Source organism: Hoplias malabaricus, chromosome 8 (assembly GCF_029633855.1).
Source record: "Hoplias malabaricus isolate fHopMal1 chromosome 8, fHopMal1.hap1, whole genome shotgun sequence".
NCBI classification, from domain to species: Eukaryota; Metazoa; Chordata; class Actinopteri; order Characiformes; family Erythrinidae; genus Hoplias; species Hoplias malabaricus.
This window is the reverse complement of record NC_089807.1, coordinates 19,026,322-19,046,094: the sequence shown is the minus strand read 5'-3', so window position 1 is coordinate 19,046,094 and position 19,773 is coordinate 19,026,322. Positions and strand designations below refer to the sequence as shown.

General features: G+C 38.0%; 1 protein-coding gene across 3 annotated transcripts in view; it reads left to right on the top strand.

The window, feature by feature from the left end:
* The window catches only part of kiaa1109 (KIAA1109 ortholog), a 51,694-nt gene that overhangs the window by 2,660 nt on the left and 29,261 nt on the right, over positions 1-19,773 (top strand). For all 3 annotated transcript variants that reach the window (XM_066678192.1, XM_066678191.1, XM_066678190.1), the window contains exons 2-40: positions 1,493-1,594; positions 1,845-1,961; positions 2,054-2,132; positions 2,545-2,609; positions 3,057-3,231; positions 3,407-3,488; positions 3,684-3,877; positions 5,264-5,343; positions 5,815-5,962; positions 6,052-6,208; positions 6,332-6,410; positions 7,059-7,150; positions 7,228-7,345; positions 7,460-7,615; positions 7,872-7,969; positions 8,579-8,760; positions 8,844-8,950; positions 9,262-9,455; positions 9,585-9,794; positions 9,920-10,057; positions 10,140-10,316; positions 10,424-10,552; positions 10,681-10,800; positions 12,256-12,536; positions 12,924-13,168; positions 13,282-13,477; positions 14,273-15,068; positions 15,595-15,665; positions 15,784-15,957; positions 16,615-16,735; positions 16,905-17,048; positions 17,133-17,254; positions 17,677-17,861; positions 17,993-18,214; positions 18,317-18,528; positions 18,609-18,760; positions 18,995-19,145; positions 19,260-19,412; positions 19,503-19,743. In XM_066678192.1, coding sequence (XP_066534289.1) covers positions 1,504-1,594; positions 1,845-1,961; positions 2,054-2,132; positions 2,545-2,609; positions 3,057-3,231; positions 3,407-3,488; positions 3,684-3,877; positions 5,264-5,343; positions 5,815-5,962; positions 6,052-6,208; positions 6,332-6,410; positions 7,059-7,150; positions 7,228-7,345; positions 7,460-7,615; positions 7,872-7,969; positions 8,579-8,760; positions 8,844-8,950; positions 9,262-9,455; positions 9,585-9,794; positions 9,920-10,057; positions 10,140-10,316; positions 10,424-10,552; positions 10,681-10,800; positions 12,256-12,536; positions 12,924-13,168; positions 13,282-13,477; positions 14,273-15,068; positions 15,595-15,665; positions 15,784-15,957; positions 16,615-16,735; positions 16,905-17,048; positions 17,133-17,254; positions 17,677-17,861; positions 17,993-18,214; positions 18,317-18,528; positions 18,609-18,760; positions 18,995-19,145; positions 19,260-19,412; positions 19,503-19,743 — 6,454 coding nt within the window. In that variant the 5' untranslated portion in view covers positions 1,493-1,503. The remainder of the gene's footprint in view (positions 1-1,492; positions 1,595-1,844; positions 1,962-2,053; positions 2,133-2,544; positions 2,610-3,056; positions 3,232-3,406; positions 3,489-3,683; positions 3,878-5,263; positions 5,344-5,814; positions 5,963-6,051; positions 6,209-6,331; positions 6,411-7,058; positions 7,151-7,227; positions 7,346-7,459; positions 7,616-7,871; positions 7,970-8,578; positions 8,761-8,843; positions 8,951-9,261; positions 9,456-9,584; positions 9,795-9,919; positions 10,058-10,139; positions 10,317-10,423; positions 10,553-10,680; positions 10,801-12,255; positions 12,537-12,923; positions 13,169-13,281; positions 13,478-14,272; positions 15,069-15,594; positions 15,666-15,783; positions 15,958-16,614; positions 16,736-16,904; positions 17,049-17,132; positions 17,255-17,676; positions 17,862-17,992; positions 18,215-18,316; positions 18,529-18,608; positions 18,761-18,994; positions 19,146-19,259; positions 19,413-19,502; positions 19,744-19,773) is intronic.

Sequence of the window (19,773 nt, the reverse complement as noted above, 5' to 3'; positions counted from 1 at the left end):
GCAGCTGATCCATAGTGTCCCATTCTGTTTAAAATGCTTTTCTTGGCAGATAATACAAGCTGTGTGCTTGATTAACTATGTGAGCAATAAGTTTTATTTTATTTTTTTTGTTTTGTAATGCTTGGTTATGTGTGCCCTTGCTTAATATTATCTCCAATCTCATTAGGTAGGTAATTACATTACAGTCTCTTCCCATTCTAGTCAGCTCTTTCACAAACTTTGTGCATATTAAAGCCGGAATGAGCTTATGTGACTCTTGCAACATTCCATCTTCTTTCAAATTGTGAACTGGGATTGAGGCCTTGAGGAGATTTTGCCATTCATACAGTTCCTGTATTCCATCATGTTTTTTTTGAGCCAATCACCCTGCAGATATCTTTCTGGAATGTATGAATGTGAGAGTGTTGGATTCTTATCAGATATTAAGTTAAGAGTTCAAATGGACAAGAATCTACACAGAAGACAGCTGTCGGTTTTAATGCTTTTAATAAAGGAATTGAATACTTTACCAGGACAAGATTTCAAGATTTTAGTCAAAGCTTATTAAGCAGATACAAACTCCCTGCCTTTCTTTCACTCTTTTTCTCTGTACGTATGTACATATTCTGTTACTAAATTATTCTTGATGGATTTTATAAGCTTTAAAATATTCTATAATTAAATAAAAAGCTTTAATCACCTGTATCCTCATAGGATGTAGAAAGCTGCATATTTTCTGTTTATTGTAGCCTTAAGAGATCTGCTCAGACATGCCTGGTTGTAAGTTAGAATTCAGAGTTCTCTTCATTCATGTCATTCTTTTGTAGGCAAGATAACTAATCTTGGAAGGTCATCAGCTGACATGACAGCATCATTGTTTATTCCTAAACTCTGTTTAGCACCGTCAACATGAGCATGAGTTGTGTATTTAGGTACTAATAGATTTAAAAATATCAAAATTCAATATATCCTTCATTAATATTTTATTATTCCAGATATTCTGAATCTCATATTCTTCCTTCTCTTCAAACCTGTTTAAAGGGAATGTGTTACTTGAACACAACACAGGGTGCTTAGCAGACTTAACCTTCCTTGCAACTTTTCTATTGCAACACTTTCTTTGTCAATTTCATCACCTGTGTTGTCATGCAAGTATGTGTTTGAAATGAAATTGTATTTTACAATTAATATGTATTTTCTAATGAAAATGCATATTCATTCTACAGACATACATATCTGAGGTTGAGTTGAGATTGAGTAAGATTTAGCTGTAATATTAGCCTGTAATGAACTTTGTTTCTAAACAGTTAGAAACAAATTCATTATTCAGAAGACTCTGCCCTTACAAAGTTCTGAAATGTTAGATGGTATTGCACAAAACACATTAAGGATTACAGCAGCACATTTTTTCACTACATTTCCATAAGCACAGTGAACAGTAAAGATTTATCACACATCCAAAATGATACTGCCAACATGGCATTAACATAATGCTTATATTTTTTCTCTGCAGTGGGGTCTAGCATGGAGGCCAACAAGAGTCTTGTTCCAAGCTTTGAAGATTTGGATAATTACCTGAACAGACACAATTCCAATTTAGTCTGGCTTCTTGTGGGTAAGAGAGCATTCAGTCTATATCTGGATTAAAAGTAGCTCATGCATATTTTCTGTAAATATCAAATTGAATACAGTTACAATACAGTGAAATTAATGACATTAAACAATACTATTGTTAAAAAAAACATAATACGAAGATCTAAAGGGTCCCAGTTAACACCTGTGTCTTAGATATGATTTCTTTTACATGAAAGACCAAAAAAAGGGATCAATCATGTTGTAACATTTTCTGTGTTATTTTCTTTCAGCCACTATTCTGTCCTGTGGATGGATCATATACTTGACCTACTACAACTCTCGTAATATTGGACTCGTCCTTACCCTTATTATCAACAGACTCTACAAAAATGGATACATACACATTGGTCAGTAATTAGGTGCATATGTACAAAATTATATTGTTCAATGGATGGATAAACTAAAGAGCCAGGATTAAGGGTGTTTTATGCTGTTGCAGGCTCCTTTTCCTTTTCTGTACTCTCTGGCAAGGTCATGTTCCGAGATGTTTACTACATTGATGAGGACATGTCAATTAGGTAGGTATATGAGACTTTTATTTTACTATTTTGATAAATATTTGTAAGTGTCCAACAACTATTTTCTTACAGTATGAATGTAGCTTTTTTTTTTTTTTTAAACGTAATTTGTGTTATAAAAGGTGCATCCACTGAAGGCTCTGTCTTTGCAAGCCAAATGGTGCATCAGCGCCCACAGCATGGGTTACTTGTACATATGTAAAAGTACCATTGCTGCAGAGAGGCAACGTCTTTCACTAGGACATCCATGGTTTTTTCAGGAAGATAATATTAGGCCAATTTTTGTACATGCTTCAACAACTTGGCTTCATAGACACACAATGTATTATTTAGGCTGGCCTGTCAAGATTTGTACATGTTTGACATGAATATTTTATATTAACAATTTCATTTTAACAAATATATTTCACAGAATTCAGGATGGCTTTCTTATATTCCGCTGGTGGAAGATGTATAACCCTAAACAGAAGCAGCATGGTGAGAATTTGACACTAAATATACCAATATGGGGATTTCAGTCCAGTGCCATTATTGTTCATTTTCATGTGCTTATCTGCTGAAGTGGATACTGATACTGGTAGATCAACCATTCATAAAATGTATAAACTGGGATTATATCTCCCTGGATTAATATATTTCTTTCAGAATACAATAAATATGTTTTCAAATATTAATGCCACTATATTTTTATGCTGCACATACCGAATTGTATTCATAGAGATCATTGTAATCATGTATATCTTACAATATTTTCTGTTCTTTTGTATTGGATATAGTCTCTCTCTCGACAAGTAAAAATGTTAATTTGTTTGGATACTTGTTTTTGCTTGTATGCAGTCACTTAATCTCTGGGATGTACTTGTGTGCTGACACAGATTTTTTACTGTAATTTAAGGTCAATAATCTGATTTTGTTTTTTTGCAGATCCAAAGGCTGAAACACGACTGTATGTGACCATTAATGGCTTTGAGTTTCACGTATATAACCGAACAGATCTTTATGCAAGGCTACAGGAAATATTTGGGTTGGAGCCCACTCTTATACCACCACGACGAGATGAAGAGAAGGGCAGGGAAGAACAAAACAAAACTCTTGACAGGTAGAAACGTTGCAGTTACAGTTACCAGTAATGTAGTTTGTGTGTGTGTATATATATATATATATATATATATATATATATATATATATATATATATATATATATATATATATATATATCTTAAGGTAAGGCTTCATATCTGTGATTTTTGTGTGTTTTTCTGATCTTTTTGAAGTGTTCATATCAAAGCTGAATCTCAGGACCCCTCCTCATCCTGGAGGTCTCTCATACCAGTCATAAAAGTCAACATCAGCACAGTGAGTACAGCAATGAGGCAAAATTCTGAGCTGTTGTCGGCAGGTCATGCTGAGGACATGCTGTTCTGTATATGGGGAATTTCGTGACTCAGTGCCTAATTCCACCAATAAAAGACCAGGATTAATGACATGAACATATTCAAGGCATTACCTTTCCTTTATCTCCTTCTTCCTCTCCTTCACTGTTCATCTCAGGGCCGGGTAGCATTTGGTAATCATCACCTTCCCCAGACTCTGTGTATGAACTTTGATGACGCATTCCTGACCTATGCCACCAAGCCTCCTAGCAGCCACCTGGATCAGTTCATGCATATAGTGAAAGGCTCACTGGAGAATGTGCGTGTCATGTTGGTTCCCAGCCCTCGCTACCTTGGTCTGCAGAACGATGAGTGAGTTCAGCAAATGTCCTTCAATACTAATGCATAAACATTTATACAAATTAACTGGGAATAGATTAAATTTGATTAGAATTTCATGAAATAAAAAGCTAATTTCACAAACATAATCTAATATAGATTCAAAATATAGCAAATAACTGCCATTACCTTTGTGCATACATGGAGGCTCCCGAGTTGAGCAGTGGTCTAAGCGTTGCCTTTATCATCAGGCCTAATTTGGAGTCCCAAAGGCTACTATTGACCTTGCACTGGAGGTCATGGAACAACTGGCAATTGACTGGTGGGGTGGAATTGGAGATAATTGTTGAGGAGAAAATGTGGTAAAACCTTTGGACAAACAATAATGAAAAGAGAATATTATGCTTTTATTAAAAAAGCCAATGCAAGTGTTAATCTTATTTAAACATGAAGATTTGTAATGTGTTCTGTATTCAGAAATAAGTCTGATTAACCTCTCAAGTGATCTTGAATGAAAAAAAATTATCTTTATATTGTCAGAGATGTAATGAGATGCAACAGTGAGCATTTATTAGGACATATGTTCTAGTGTCAAATTTCATAATTTGTGGCTGTTTCATGAAGGATTTTAAATAAAAATACACATCTTTCGCTGTAGCTGTTAACATTGTTAAATGTAGGCTAAAATTTAGAAACTCCACGCAATCTTTTTCTCGGCAGAGGAAGTGAAACAATGTTTGCCAGTCACTGTTTCTTGCAAACCTTGTCTGTGGCAGTAATGTTATAAATTTGTAAGTAGGCATTGAGCTTCCCTTCAGAAGACAAAGAGGAATAAGTCTGTAGTTATGCCAGAAAGAACTGAGAAACAGATTTTATGTAAATTAGTGGCCATATTTAATACTTGCTTTGTTTACATCACCAGCATTTGTATTAGTTTTAATTTTAAAACCAGTTCTTTAAAGAAAAATAGGAAATTTCAAATAAAAATCTTCAGCCCAGCTACGATTTCTGAACAGTTCTGCTTTTGCAGTGAGTTGCATTCTCTTGTTGCAAAAATAGTACATTATAGCAAGGTAGAAACACCCCAATAAAAATGGGCATTATAATGATATATTTATTAATGATACATATTATTTTCAGGATGAAGAGTGAGCTTTATGCATAAAAACGATATAGTGTAGGTCATTAGAAAGAAATCATAATTTGTTTAATTAAATTTACTGCAAGGGTTTTTCTGAAATTCAATTTCTAAATATTGTAGCTGTGTTTCCAAATGTATTTTGGAAATAATGTATATCAAAGAAAATGCATCATCATTAAATTTTTGGTGTATCACTCATAGCTGCTCCACACATTTCACATTAAAACTGATTGGGATGAGTGCAGAATTTAATTTCCTGCGTATTTGCTTCTTTTCAGGCCACCTAGACTCATGGGAGAGGGCTTTGTTGTCATGCAGTCAAATGATGTAGACATTTATTACTACCAGGATGAACCAGGTTTGTGTGTTTTTGATTTCTTATTTATTTTAATTGTATTCCTCTATTTATTTGTTGGCTATTGCCTTCTTGGATATGATTGCACACTTGCACATATAGCGATTTTAACAGATGGCAGTCCATGACTATTTTCATTGATGTACAAGGGCAATTTAGAATTATCCTTTAATAGTATGATGTCAGGTAATATTTACAGTGTTTTAGCAGAAGAGGGACAGCAAAACGAGATAACAAACTCTTAAAAAAAAATAAATAAATGTAAAAAATAAACACAGTTAAAAAAGGAATCAAAAATCAAAAGCTCTGAAGAATAATTACATTTAATTGCACAAGAAAAACTTGCACAAGGAAATGTATTGCATGTTACTATGATTATGGTGATAACAGTAAATATTTACTAAATAAAGCCATACTGGGGCCATAGACTGCTGACGGAATTGTTTAAATTGCCTTTGTGTTTACTCTGGGTAGGTCTGGTCCCTGAAGAGCTGGAGAATGGAGATACAGAAGCCTGTTCGGAGGGAACTAAATTGCAGGATTTGCCTCCATGCTGGGGCTTAGATATAGTGTGTGGCAAAGGAACAGATTTCAACTATGGACCATGGGCTGACCGACAGAGGTAAACACACAGATGTGCTCACAAAGAAAATGTCTTCCTTACTGCAGTACCTGGTTTACAATGACTTTCTTCTGATTCTGTCATCATAGGGACAGTTTGTGGAAATTCTTCCTGCCTGCAGACTATCAACCAATGAAAATGAGTGATGTTCCTACACCAGGAAAGCCCAGACAAATCCTAGCCTTTGAGCTCCGCATGAACATCATTGCTGACGCTACCATAGATCTACTCTTCACCAAGAACAGGGTATGGTCTGTTTGTCGTTCTCCCTTTTTTTTGTTTGATTCTCTGTGCTTTATGCTGACATGCATGTAATGTTCACAATATTCATCCATAAAGTTTAATTATGCATCTTATTCATTTTTACAGGAAACCAATGCCATTCATGTGAATGTTGGTGCAGGTTCTTATTTGGAGGTCAACATTCCAATGACTGTTGGAGAAAATGGTAATTTTTTCATACATGTTTCACATATGAAAATGGCAAGTGCTTATTGATGGTTAACCAGATTGCCAAATACTGGCTCCCACTGACAGTAGAAGCTCACTTGGCATACAAAAAGAAACCATAGTATATTCATAGATTTATTTCATGCAAAACATTAGGAAAACACTATTATTTATATATGAACATGACTGAAATTGTAAAAGTGTGATGTGGCATCACAGCTCAATACTACATTTATGGTACCTAGCATAGATAATCTTATTCTAGAAACCTAATTTTTGAGCTGTGCTGTTTGAACAAGGACGTACTAGACATTCTTACACTACAACATCAGGTTTCATACAAACTGATTTGACAAACTGGCAAGTCACCTCCCAACTTTGTTTAATCTAACGTCTTTGATGGTAAAGTTAGTGTGACATTCACAAATCTGTTATTTATTTATTTTTTTTATTTGATTGCTTACAGTTTTGATGTAACCCTTTTACGGTTTGTTGTTGTTGTTGTCTGTATTGTGTTGTTCTTCTTATTGGTAATATGGTTGATACATTTTGGATTTGTGTGAAAGCATATCAACATGTGCTGTGTCTGTCTATCTGTCTATGAAGCCAGAGTTTATTAAGCATATACAAACACTCTGTCTCTCAGGCTATTCCCCCACAGTTAAAGGTCAGTTACTGCATGTGGACACCACCAGCAGCATGCAGTACAGGACTCTGCTGGAAGCTGAGATGTTGGCTGTGAGTATGCAGTAGTTTTTTTTTGTGTGTTGGACCATATAGTAGTCAAATTAATTAATATTTCTTCCTTTCTTCAGTTTCATGTAATAGCAGGTTACCCACGTGTGTGGAATATGCCTCAGTCCTGGCAGTGTGAGATTGAGGTGTACAAAGCCACTTATCACTTCATCTATGCGCAGAAGAACTTCTTCACTGGTAAATACTCCTGAAACTGTGCAACTAACTGATAGATGGACATACTTTGCCTTTTTTTTTTTCTTTTTCTTTTTATTAATTATTTTTAATATGATCTCTTCTCGCTCTGTACAGATCTGATCCAAGACTGGGCCAGCGATAGCGAGCCAGACATCTATTCATTTGTGCCATACTCCTGGAGTTTTAAAATACTTTTTCACCAGTTTGAGATGATATGGGCAGCCAATCAGCACAACTGGATTGACTGTTCCACTAAACAGCAGGAGAATGGTGAGTGACTCCTGTATTGTTATTATACTAGTGCTGTGGTAACTACAAAAGCCCTTGGTTTAATTGTGTAAAATTCTATTCCAGTGTATTAAGTTATGTAAGCCTATCCAAAATAAACCGTATTTCAGGATTAGTATTCAAAGTTTACCACTGAAGATTGAGTTACATCCTTTTAACTATGATTCTTATGCAGTTTCATGCCGTGATTTCCATAAATCTTTATTTAATTTCACTCTGAATCCCTTACATTCTCCAGTGTATATTGCTGCCTGTGGAGAAACTCTGAATATTGGCTTCACTTTACCCTTTAATGAGTTTGTTCCTGCCACCTGTAATACGTGTTTCCATTTGAGAGTGAGTATAAGCACTAATATACTTGTTTAATTGTGTTGTTGACTGAAGAGAATGTTCTTAATAAGATAAGTGGTTCGTGGTCCTGGTCCCTGTGGGCCACTGCCCTGCACTGTTTAGAGATTGCTCTGCTCCCAGCACACCTGATGCAACTAATTAACTAATTAACAACCTCTTTCTGAATCTGAAGTGAGTTTGATAGAGTTAGAAGAAACCTACAACATGCAGGGCAGTGTTCCCCCTGGACCTGGATTAAGAACCTCTGAACAAGCAGTAGACATTATGACAGTTTTAATCCTTATCATAACAAGTCATGATATGTTGCAATGTTTCTCTGAACATATCTGAATATTGTTAGTGATTAATGAATGTTAAACTGTGGTGTGTTTCATTGCAGTGTGAGAATAAATAAGCAAGAAAATAAGCAAATAAAAATATTTTTTTTGTAGCATGTGAAATGACTACATTAAAATACCATGACACGTATTTTACCACGTTGGTGACAAAATTTTGAGTGTTCATAAGAGTTATATAAGATTATTTTGTCGTATTATCCACAACAGTTGCTTTAGCTATGAATATGAATAAATGAATGCTATTTATTTTATTCAGGCAGAAGACACAGATATGCGTCTATGTTTACCTGACTGCCATCCCAGTCGATATCCACTACTCACCCTCACCAAGGATTACCAACACAGCAAGGCTCCAGCAGATAATAACATGTCAACAGAGGCGCAAGGAGCTCATGCAAAGAACAGCAAAGCTCGCTGGAGAAACATGACCCATGCTGAGTAAGAGGGATTTTTGTTAGTTATTCTCTGACCATGTACTGTTTTGTTAGTAAATACGTATGGATTTATTAATTATTCTTCAGGGCAGGATGGGTGGATTGCTGGAGTGTGCCAAATTTTGGGCTCATCATAGACTATACATGGCATCCCATCTACCCTCAGAAGTCTGATCAGCAGCTCAAACAGTCCTGTGAGTTATTTTAAAGTTTCTATTCTTAATGATGTGCTAATTGTGTGTTAAAATCAGGTGAATGCTCAGGCACTCTAGGCCAAACCCATGCCTTAAATTAAAGACAAAGTGTATGGTTGTAAAGGGTTTATTCAGTGAAATATTGCAAACAGACATTACAGATCAGCAGTCTTTTGAATATTTTCTCTAAAAACCTTCAAAAAGTCTCTCAGCCTCTCAAAGGACATCCAGGTCTTGATTATGATTGTGAAGATCTCCTCAGTACGGTTTATGACTGTGAGGTTCTCTGAGCTTTTCTTCAATTTTTGCAGTGTCTGAGATGGAAGAGTCCATGCTGTCAGCCTTGCGGCCCCCAGAACATACACCCCCTGTTCCTCCTCCCCCACGAGTGCCATCTGACCCTAGCCTGCTACCTCCAGACCGGCTACACGTGGAGATGGAACTCAGCCCTGACTCTCACATCACCCTTTATGGGCCCCTGTTCAGAGCACTTGTGTCAATCAAGGTATGAAAACAATACATTTGACCTGCAGGATTAATTTACTACATATACTAATTTAACTAATTTACTTTTACTACATGACCTGACATGTCCGTATAAAACTGGACTCAATTTCTCTATTTGTTTATTTAGGAGAATTATTTTGGTGAGGATGACATGTATACAGACTTTGAGGAGTCTCTGTCCAGTCCAGTCCTAAGCTCGTGCTCCTCCTCGTCTGGCTGGACTGGAGTGGGTCTAGAGGAGAGCAGTCGCAAAGATACACCCCATCCATTGTCAATGCGCCCCTGGGACATCACTGTTCTCATCAATTTGCACAAGGTCCATGGGCGCCTACCTACAGTAAGTAAACTACTGAGACACGTGACTATAAGATGATTACTTTTGTTTGGGATCAACAGTGACTCTGAGGAGCTCTCAATATTGTTTCATTAATGCATTGGAATTTTTTATCTTTTATGTGACAGCACTGCAGCAGTGACAGTCCTGAAGGTCCAACTGGATATATGGAGCGCCTTTGTTTTGAGATGAAGAAGGGTTACAGAGAGACCCTACTGCAGCTTGTCCTCTCTCCTGTACATGTGTTTGTTAGTGATAATTATCAGGTAGGGTAGCTGTAATTTTACTGCTCTCTGTTTTCCTAAATTTTTCATTCTTGTAATGCTTGCTTTATTCATAATACTGTAGCGGCCTACGGTTGATGGGGTTTTGCGTGACGGCCATCTCAGTCTATCAGGCTTGCAGATGCGAGCTCATGCCATGTTCTCAGCTGAAGGGTTACCAGCAGGCAGTGACACACTTGAATATGCTTGGCTCATTGACATACAGGCAGGATCTCTCACAGGCAAAGTTACTGTGCCACAGGTGTGTATCTCAATGTCCAAAATGAGGTACTGTGTATGCAATAGAGAAATTCCATCCTGTGATGAATAATGAGTGATAAATATTGTGGGTTTTTTTTTCTCCCTCAGTGTGCCTTCTTGCTGGAGTGGGCAGAGACATTTTTGTTTCATGCAATGTCCCGTGAGTTCCAGCTGGAGCAGCCTAAACCCTCTGTCACCTGTCAGCATGGAGTTGACCGGCGAGTGTGTGATGCGAAGGTACAACATTATCTCACACAAACAGACAGTATGTCATGCTTAAGAACAGTATATTTATCAAGTACAGTGATTACTGATTTGATGTTAATATGTAAACTTATTGAATTTTATCTGTAAATTGTGTGAAGTATGCATCCTTGCCTGGACCTTGCCGGACATCTGAAGATTTGAAGTATACCATGACACGCTTGTCAATAGATGGAGCCCAGATTTTTGTTGTGGAGCATGGCTGTGCCGCCAACATTAAGGTCTGTCATATTATTCCCTGCATGCATTTCTATTACTCATTTTTCTAAATGAACTCTACAGTAGTTTTTAGACTGGAGTTTGTATTAGGACTAGGTACTGAAAGAATGGTGCCACATTTGTAAGGAATATGCATTTGTGGGATGAGCAGTAGAGCTGAGTATATGGCTTGCACACATGAAAAATTTGCCAAATCCTCTCTGCCAATGACAAACAGCTTATTCTGCCATTTGGTGTTAGGTGGACTGGATGATTGAAATTTGAAGAAACAAGACATATTGGCAATTTAACAATTTATTAATTTAACAAACAGGAGCCTCAGTAGCGTGTAGAAGAACCATACTCAGCCACAACAGCTTGGCACCTCCTCCTCCAGCCTGGTCACACACTGCTGTGAGTTGGCATCCCATTCTTCATCCAGCATTTGTTGCCAAGTCAGCCAACGTGGTTGTCTTGGTCACTCTGGTACAAACAGCACGCCCAAGGTGATCCCACAAGTGTTCAGTGGGGTTGAGGTCAGGCCTGCTGGCAGAACATTCCATCCTCTCCACTCCCAAATTCTGGAGGTAGGTTCTGATAAACCCCGCTCTGCTGGGGTGAGGGTTATCATCTTGGAGGATAGAGTTCGGTCCCAGACTGTGGAGATATAGGATTGCCACTGGTTGCAGAATTTCATCTCGATATCTCTCTGCATTAAGATTGTCTCCAATGAAGACAAGTCTCGTTTTCCAGTGAGGGAGATGCTGCCCCACACCATCACACCAAATAAGCTGTTTGGCACTGGCAGAGAGGATTTGGCAAATTTTTCATGGGTGCTATCCACATACTAAGCTCTACTGCTCATCCCACAAATGCATGTTCTTTACAAAAAGGGAAATTAACAGGCTTTCCAACGGTATAGGATTCATTGCCAAGAAGCATTGTTACAACAAAAAAATACATTTCCTTACTTTTTGTGCTATGTTTAGTTTTATAGAATTGCATTTCACAAAGCAATCCATTGTATAAGACATTGTCATTGGGATCATATGAAGTGGTTACAGTATAGTTTTCTCACAAGTGAATTCTAGAAGTAAATCATTCCATATCCCACTTAAAAATATATATGTGCATATATTAGATTCCAATATAAATCTGACAGGTTTGATGTAGAGACAAAACAATATTGAAAAGGTGCATGACGATGTACAGATCCTTTATGTACAGTAATGTTAATCCGCGACTGTGATTCTGACATTACTGTTAAATAAATGTCGTAATTATTTTTATTCTGTATATTGGTTTACAGTTAGAAATAGCTATTGATTTTTGGTTTCAGTATCAAATTGAATGCATCATATCTGTATCGTTATCACATATTTTCAAATGATCCCTAGCCCTAGTCTTTTTGGCATTACTATAGCTGAACTGACTTTCATAACCTACACTAAAAAGATGAGACTGTATGTTCTTCACAGACAGGCGCATTTCGTTTGGCTACCTGCAATTTGCACACCGCTGCAGTAGGGGAAGGCATCAGTGCTGTCCTCCAGGACGTTGTCATTGCTCAGTTAATTGAGCAGCAGGAAGCGGTGAGGCTTGGCCTCCCTCCACCTCTTCTGCGAAGATCCAATTGGCTAGATGCTGGCTCTGTGACTTTTAACCTCCTAACTGCAGATGTGGCTTTGGCTGCTGATCATCCAGCCAAATATGAGGTACAGAGACATTTCCTGGAGCTCCATGACATGCAGACGAAGAGGTGAGTGTACTTATAAAGTATAAATACCATATAATCATATGCCAGATCTTTGGCGTAATGTGATTAGGAAAAAATATAATATGAAAATATCTTATGATATATTCATGATACAAATTATGCATTGACATTTTCATTATTCTGGTGGTTGTTATGCTTTAGCAGACAAAAGGCCCTAGTAGTTCCCCCACTACACACAATTGTCTTTAATGTTTCACTTATCCTGTTCTAAATCCAATGAAACATGATTGAAAGAGCTCTTTAATATAACAGCCATTTGGATGCATAATCATAATTTGTTATGATTATCATAATCAAAAATATTGCCCTTTCCTTTAAAAGTACCTTTGTGCTTTTATAAATTGTAATTGTTTGTGTATGTGTGTACAGGCTATGGTTTTTGTGGCCAGAGGAGAAGTATAAGCGAAGTAGAAACCGTTGTGGGTGTTTAGGTGGATGTCGTTTTTTTGGAGGCTCAGCTGGAGGTTTGGACTTTTTCCGATTGGAGGAAATCACTCCCTCGTCAAGCTCTGCATTCTCAAGTGGCAGTGCAGAGAGTGACATGAGCTATGGTCAGTCACTATTGCAGCCTGGAGAGTGGATTGTCACCAAGGAACCACCTAAACTTCCTGAAAGTAAATTCACTATTAGGCCTTACAAAATGTTTAGTTCTTCCTTTACATAAAACTGTCAAATGGAAATTTGTTTTTTGATGTTGCTGGTTAAAATTCAAATACATTTCTTACAGCTACAGGTGTGGGAGTGCGTAGGGATACGTGTTCTCCTGCTCCAGTGGTTGACATGGAGAGGCGTGGCCAGCACCTAAGCTTACAGGTACCTCAGCGTTCTCACAGCTCTGCCTCTTCTTCTGAAGAAAATTCCTCATCTAGTGCTGCACTGCCACTATTGGCTGGCGAGCGAGAAAGCCCCTCCCCCTGTGCAGAGTGAGTGCATCATTCATTCACACAAACATAAGCTGATAAAGGGAAGTCTGACTGAACATTTTTGCGCACATAGTGGAATATAAATGTTTTGGAACACCTGATGAAATGACACATTTCCTTTATTTTCTAAGTGATAGTATATAAACATCTTGCTCAGAAAAGGGAATTTTGTAATGCATAATTAAAATATAAGATGTGCAAAACTGTGTTGTATTTTTTTTCCTAATATGTGAAAGGATACAAAATAAATAGAAATTATGCTATAAAGTTTGGTTACATTAGAAAATCAACAGCATCAAAGTCCCACTCCTGCTATTTATGAAACCCTTAAAACCTGATATCTGTTCATCGAGATGACAGATATTATTTCCAAGACACACATCCCATGACAATTTCTTAAAAGTAGCTTTGATGTAACTATACACCTTTAATTTCATTCAGTATGCACAGATCTATGAATTTTCAGTTAGTCCCATCTCTGTCTTCACTTATTCCTTCACTGCTTGTCTGTAGTTCAAGCTTACTTGGAAAGCTTAAGGGATTGTTTCTTCAGGTTTGTGATATATAAATCTGGCTGGTAATTTCAAAGTCAAAAAGCATAGCCGTGTCATCGTCTTCTTAATTTGGTTATGATATGTTCTTAACATAAAAAACAACCTAAAACACATGACAACGTTTTTTCACAAGGCTAAAAAAATGTATTGTTTTAAAATTGTGACTGTAGAACATTGAATTCTACTATTTCAACTGCTAAATTTTTTTTAATGTATCTACACTTTGTTTTTGTGTGTGTAGGTTAATGAGTGTAACCACTGACGGGCCTATCCCTGACGGCCCACCAATGCGTTCTCCACTCCGTTCGCCTCTTAAGCGCCAGTCCTCTGTCCAGTCAGCTCGCCTTGGTAGTACGAAAAGCTTGTCAGCTGCTGTCTTTGCAGAGAAAGCCCCGCCCCCTGCAGGTGTACAATTTAGCAGTGAAGTGTCCCGTAGTGATGAGAATGTTTTGGACTCGCCACGACAGCGCCGGAGTTATGGCTCTTTCCCTTTCACACCTTCAGCAGACTCCAGCACATTCCATCAGTATCGCTCGGTGGACTCCTCCATGTCTGTGGCTGACAGTGAAGCCTACTTCAGTGCCAATGAGGACTTTGAACCAATCAGCAGTGACGAGGGTCCAGGTACTTACCCGGGAAGGAAACGGAGGAGGAGACAGCAAGGACAGCCCCATATTGAACATAGCCGCACCTCAATATATCACAGTGTGGAAGGACCATTGTCAGTGACAGAGCCACGCCCACCTCCACTGCCTAGCCACACCTCACAGGCATCTTTTGTGTCTGCACTGGGATTGGAAGAAGAGGGTTCTGTGGAAACTGAGAGGGCAGAGCCTGGTCTATTAACAACTCAGCCTCAACTAATGGCTTGTTATAATAATTACCTTGCCCATTATCATGTGTCAAACTGGGCAGTCAAGCAGCCTACAAATAAGAGGACATCAAAATCCTCTCTTCATCGGCCTCTTGATTTGGACACACCCACCAGTGAAGAAAGCTCTGCATCCTTTGATCAGTTGTCCATTCCTGCTTTCAAGGCAAGTGTCTGCATATATGTAAACTAATATAATTTAAAACAGAATGTTATACAGTTTTATATAATTTTTTTTTTTGTTGCACTTGGTCAAATTAAATGTATTTTGGTGAAAATAATTACACCCCCTAAAGAAAAAAAAAATCTGTTTTTGAATGCAAAATTATGTGCAAAAAAAGTGGTTATTTTTACAAATTTGATATAAAACATAATGTGGAATGTGGTCTATAAAAATGTTATGTCACATTTTGTAAACCCTCATTCTTTTATCAACATGTTAAACTTAATATGAAAAATAGCAATTTTGCACTAGAAATTGTAGAAAAAAAGCAATAATTTTAACTTTTAAATTTTAGTCAACTTTGTGAAAAGTGCTAAATAAATAAATAAATAAATACATAATAAAAGAGGGTTTTTTTTCCTCTTGGAAAGTATTAAGAATTTATAATAAAACCAGAGGTGTCCAATCATGTCATTACAATGACAAGTATGTCATTAATAATATAAATGTGTATTATATTGTGCTGCAGATGGTTAAGGCAGGTCTGTCTGCGAGCTCCCTATTAGACAGAGGGGTTCAGCTCATGGGAGATTTAAACAGGTAATGTAGTGAAACACTCAGAACCATATAAAACAACTTTTAATTCTACTAGTATTAACAAAGCATGCATCAATGCACAATTATACTTTAGCATTTAGGTTTGTCTCTGTCTTTGTAGCACTCCATATACACCTCTTGACAAGCGGGCCATGGAAAACACAGATGAAGATACAACAACAGAAGACTGGACTGTGGATCAGCCACTAGCACAGACCAGGACCACTGCTATTGTAGAAGTCAAAGGAGCAGTCAATGTTGTGCTGACCCCTCTAGTTGCTGAAGCATTGGACAGGTCGGTATTAAATTACATAGCTTTTAAATCTGTGAGCCTTTTTACACCTGGGGTTTATATGCATTTTTAGTGACCAGCTCATGTTTGGAATTTGTTTGCTGACATGAAAAGCAAATACCCAGGAAGCTTTTTGTTATTATCAGATCACCCAAGCCATATTGGGAGGTTATCAAACAAAGATATTGATTACATTTATTACAGGTGTATTTGTGTCAGTGTCTACATACATTTATACCATTACATCACAGTGAAGCCAAGTAAAATGTTTTCCTGACTTCTTACTCTTTTGGACTTGCGCTGACCTCGGTTGAAATTGCGGCGGTGGCAAGATAGAACTTTTTCTCCACAGCGCAGATGATTAGTTTATTATTGGAAATGTTTTTAAGGTATCTTTCAGTTTTTTGACCGTGTATTATACTGTCAGAATATATGAACGTAGTGGGAATACAACAATATGTATTGATGTCGTTTCTGTGTGTGATGGTGCAATTGGTTCTCATCTGTTTAACTGTAAACAGATTTGAGCCAGTTTATTCACTTACAATCCAGATTATGAAACACATGTTAATGCAAGGTGTAACACTCTCTATGAGTTTATGATATGTATTGTTTTATTTGTGTACAGTATGTTAAATGTTTATATATTGACTGTCATAGGTACATTGAGTCAATGGTGCACTTTGCCAGTATACGCCACCCAGCCTCCATCCTGGACGACCTGCATGGCAAAGTGTTGAATGAAGCTTATCAGATCAGCAAGTCTACTGTGGCAGAGTCTGTGAGTAGGCGTGTTTTACAGTGTTTAGCTACTGTTTAACAATGATATGCTTACATTGCTACATGCACAATGTGTGGAAGTTTGACAGGCATTCCTATGCTTTAGTTTGATGGAAGATGCAAAAAGTTGTTGTAATGAGTGTGTGTGTGTGTGTTTGTGTGTGTAACAGAGCACTGTAAAGCCAGAGCATAAAATCTCTAAAACTGAAGGCACCACTGGATCTCTGAATACACCTCATGGACAGACTGACCTGTCTGTTAAACCTGATAATGTGAAAATAAAGGGCCTGCAAGCCAATGTTACTATCCCCAAGGTATGTGCCTAAGAGAAATAAAAAACAAAGGAATTGTGTTGATTGACTTTGATTGATTCTTTTTGTCTGTGTGTGTGTTTGTAGGTGAATCTGTGTGTGCTGCAGGCTTCGGTGGAAGAGGGCTCTCCCTCTAATAAGAGTGTCACACAAGTCTCACTTGTAGCCCTCTGCTTTGACAGGCTAGCTATCCAGCTCAGAATGAATAGGTAACAGTCATATCTGTTTTTCCCATGTGGTATGGCAACTGGGGACTGAGCATTTTAAAGCAGTGCACAGGTGTCTCAGTTTAATTAATATCTGTTACATGTAAAGCATGCAGTCACTTATCACAGGATCATTTTTGTTGTTTCCTTTTAAACCAATTGACTCTAAATACATTCATAAAAGAAACATGAATTTAAGTAAAATTACCTGCCATTAACTTCTCTCATAAATGTTAATTGTTAAATTTCAACCTGTTAGTCTGTTGTAAATGTGTCCTGTGAATAGTTTTTTCAGATCTTTGCAGTGCAAGGGATTTAATGGGTTCTGAAAAATATCTCCATAATTGAAGAATTGTTCACAGCAGTAGTGATGCCAACCAGATGTCTCGTAACGATGTCTCGTATGTTGTGATTGTAATGTGCAGGGGAATTGTGGAGGACACAGAGAAGCCCTCTGTAATGATGGAGAAGTTCTCTTCAGCATCTAAGATGGCTCCTCAGTCCAGTGGTTCTCTGCGCTCGAATGCAGGGATAGAGAAAGGCAAAGAAATAGCAGCCAGGCTCAACATTCATCGTATACACAGCCAGCTGCGTGGTCTTGACACATCAGGTACAAGCCTAACTAAATCCCATGCTTAATCATGCACTAATCATTTGTTTTCAAATGTTAATTAACTACATGTACACATTTCAGATGTGATTTACCTGAAGGGTTATGTGTTTGATTTGTTTGTGTTAAAGACCTGGGGGCTTGTGCTATAACTGCAATTCCATTTGAGAAGTCTAAGGTTCTCTTCAGCTTAGAGGAGACAGATGATTTTGCCTTGGTGGATGAGACGATGCCATCAATCAGCACAGATCATGTCCCAGACCACGTTTCTGACCTGGCCCGCTCTGGGACAAGTCCTGAAAAATGGGGCTGGATTATGTTTGAGTGTGGGATTGAGAACCTTACTGTCAAAGGTATGTAAACATAATTGTATTTTAGCTTCTTTATTAATCACTAAAATTGAGCTGTTGTACAGGCTTGATCTTTATTTGTGTGATTTTGCTCTCCTTTCTCAGGGGGCCGTCAGTCAGGCGCGGTTCTCTATAGTGCATTTGGAGTGATGGGGGGAGCTGACACGGGTTGCAGGGGTGGTGTTTCTAAATCGAATGGCTCTAGTGGCTCTCAGACAGGAAGTGGCTACAGCACTGATGTATCTGACGACAACCTGCCTAATGATGCTCATAGCCCTGCTTCTGAGCCCAATAACAACTCTGATTCTGATGAACAGGTACTGACTCATGTTGTTCATAGTTAATTGGCTTCTCTTTTGCTGTTCCTTTCTGTCTGACTATAAATTATGGTGTACAGGATGAAGGAGTGGAGTCTGATGACCTGAAGAAGGATCTCCCGTTATTGCCCCCTCCGCCTGACTCAAGCAGTATGAAGCTCACTATTAAGGAGATCTGGTTCAGTTTTGCAGCTCCAACCAACATACGATCTCAAACACAAGCCATGTCCAGGTACATAGATACACTGAGGAACTTCTAAAGTTAAAGAGACATATAGTAAACTGTCAGCAAACACTGTAAACAAAGAAAATTTAACATGACAATATGGAGCATGCCTATAATTGAATCAATAAGGAACAAGCAAGCAGTTGGCATTAAATATTTTACTCCAGATTATTTAGGCCTTAAATGAATTCTCTAATGAATGGTTTTTAATTAATTAATATATATATATTTTTTTTGCAGACAGCTCAATCTGTTAAGCACTGCAACTCCTGCTATTGGAGCATGGTTGGTACCCATTGACCAGTTGAAAACCACACTGCAAAAACTGGACATGGAGGCTACACTGCGTGTGTGCGCAGTTATGGGATGTATAATGACAGAGGCCTTGGAGGTCAGAAAAGTTTTTAAAGATGTTTAGCACTACACATGCATCTATTCTAAAGGACACTAGTACAACTGAAAGTGTCAGTACAGATTTAATATGAAAATATTCTTGTTTTTACAGAAGAAAAGCATTCACATCCCATTTCGGAGCAAGTATAATAGAGTGACCAAGCGAGCACGCTTTCTGCATGAGAACCCTTCTTGTTTACTGTGTAACATTCTACACCGCTACCTTCAACAAGCAGACTACAGTGTTATAGAAGAAGCTACTATGGTAAAGCTCCAAAAGCATTGTAAGTTTGATTGTGTATTTGTAGTTAGTCTTTTTGTGGATTCTAACATTCCCTTTTTATTTCTGTATTAGAATGATGGCCTGCCAGCCCTCGTCACACTGAAAAAAGGTTTGGTAGCACTTGCCCGTCAGTGGATGAAGTTTATTGTTGTCACTCAAGGCTTTAAAGCAATTGGTCTGCTACGACCCAATCAGATGCCAAAGCCCAAAGAGCCTGTACTCTCTGATCCTGACCCTGGTCTGGGAGTAGACAGCGGCGCTGCCCTTCAGAGTGACACCAGTGCTGATGGTGTGGAATTTGAGTTTGATGCAGGTACCACACAGGCTTTCTCTCAATTTTAAT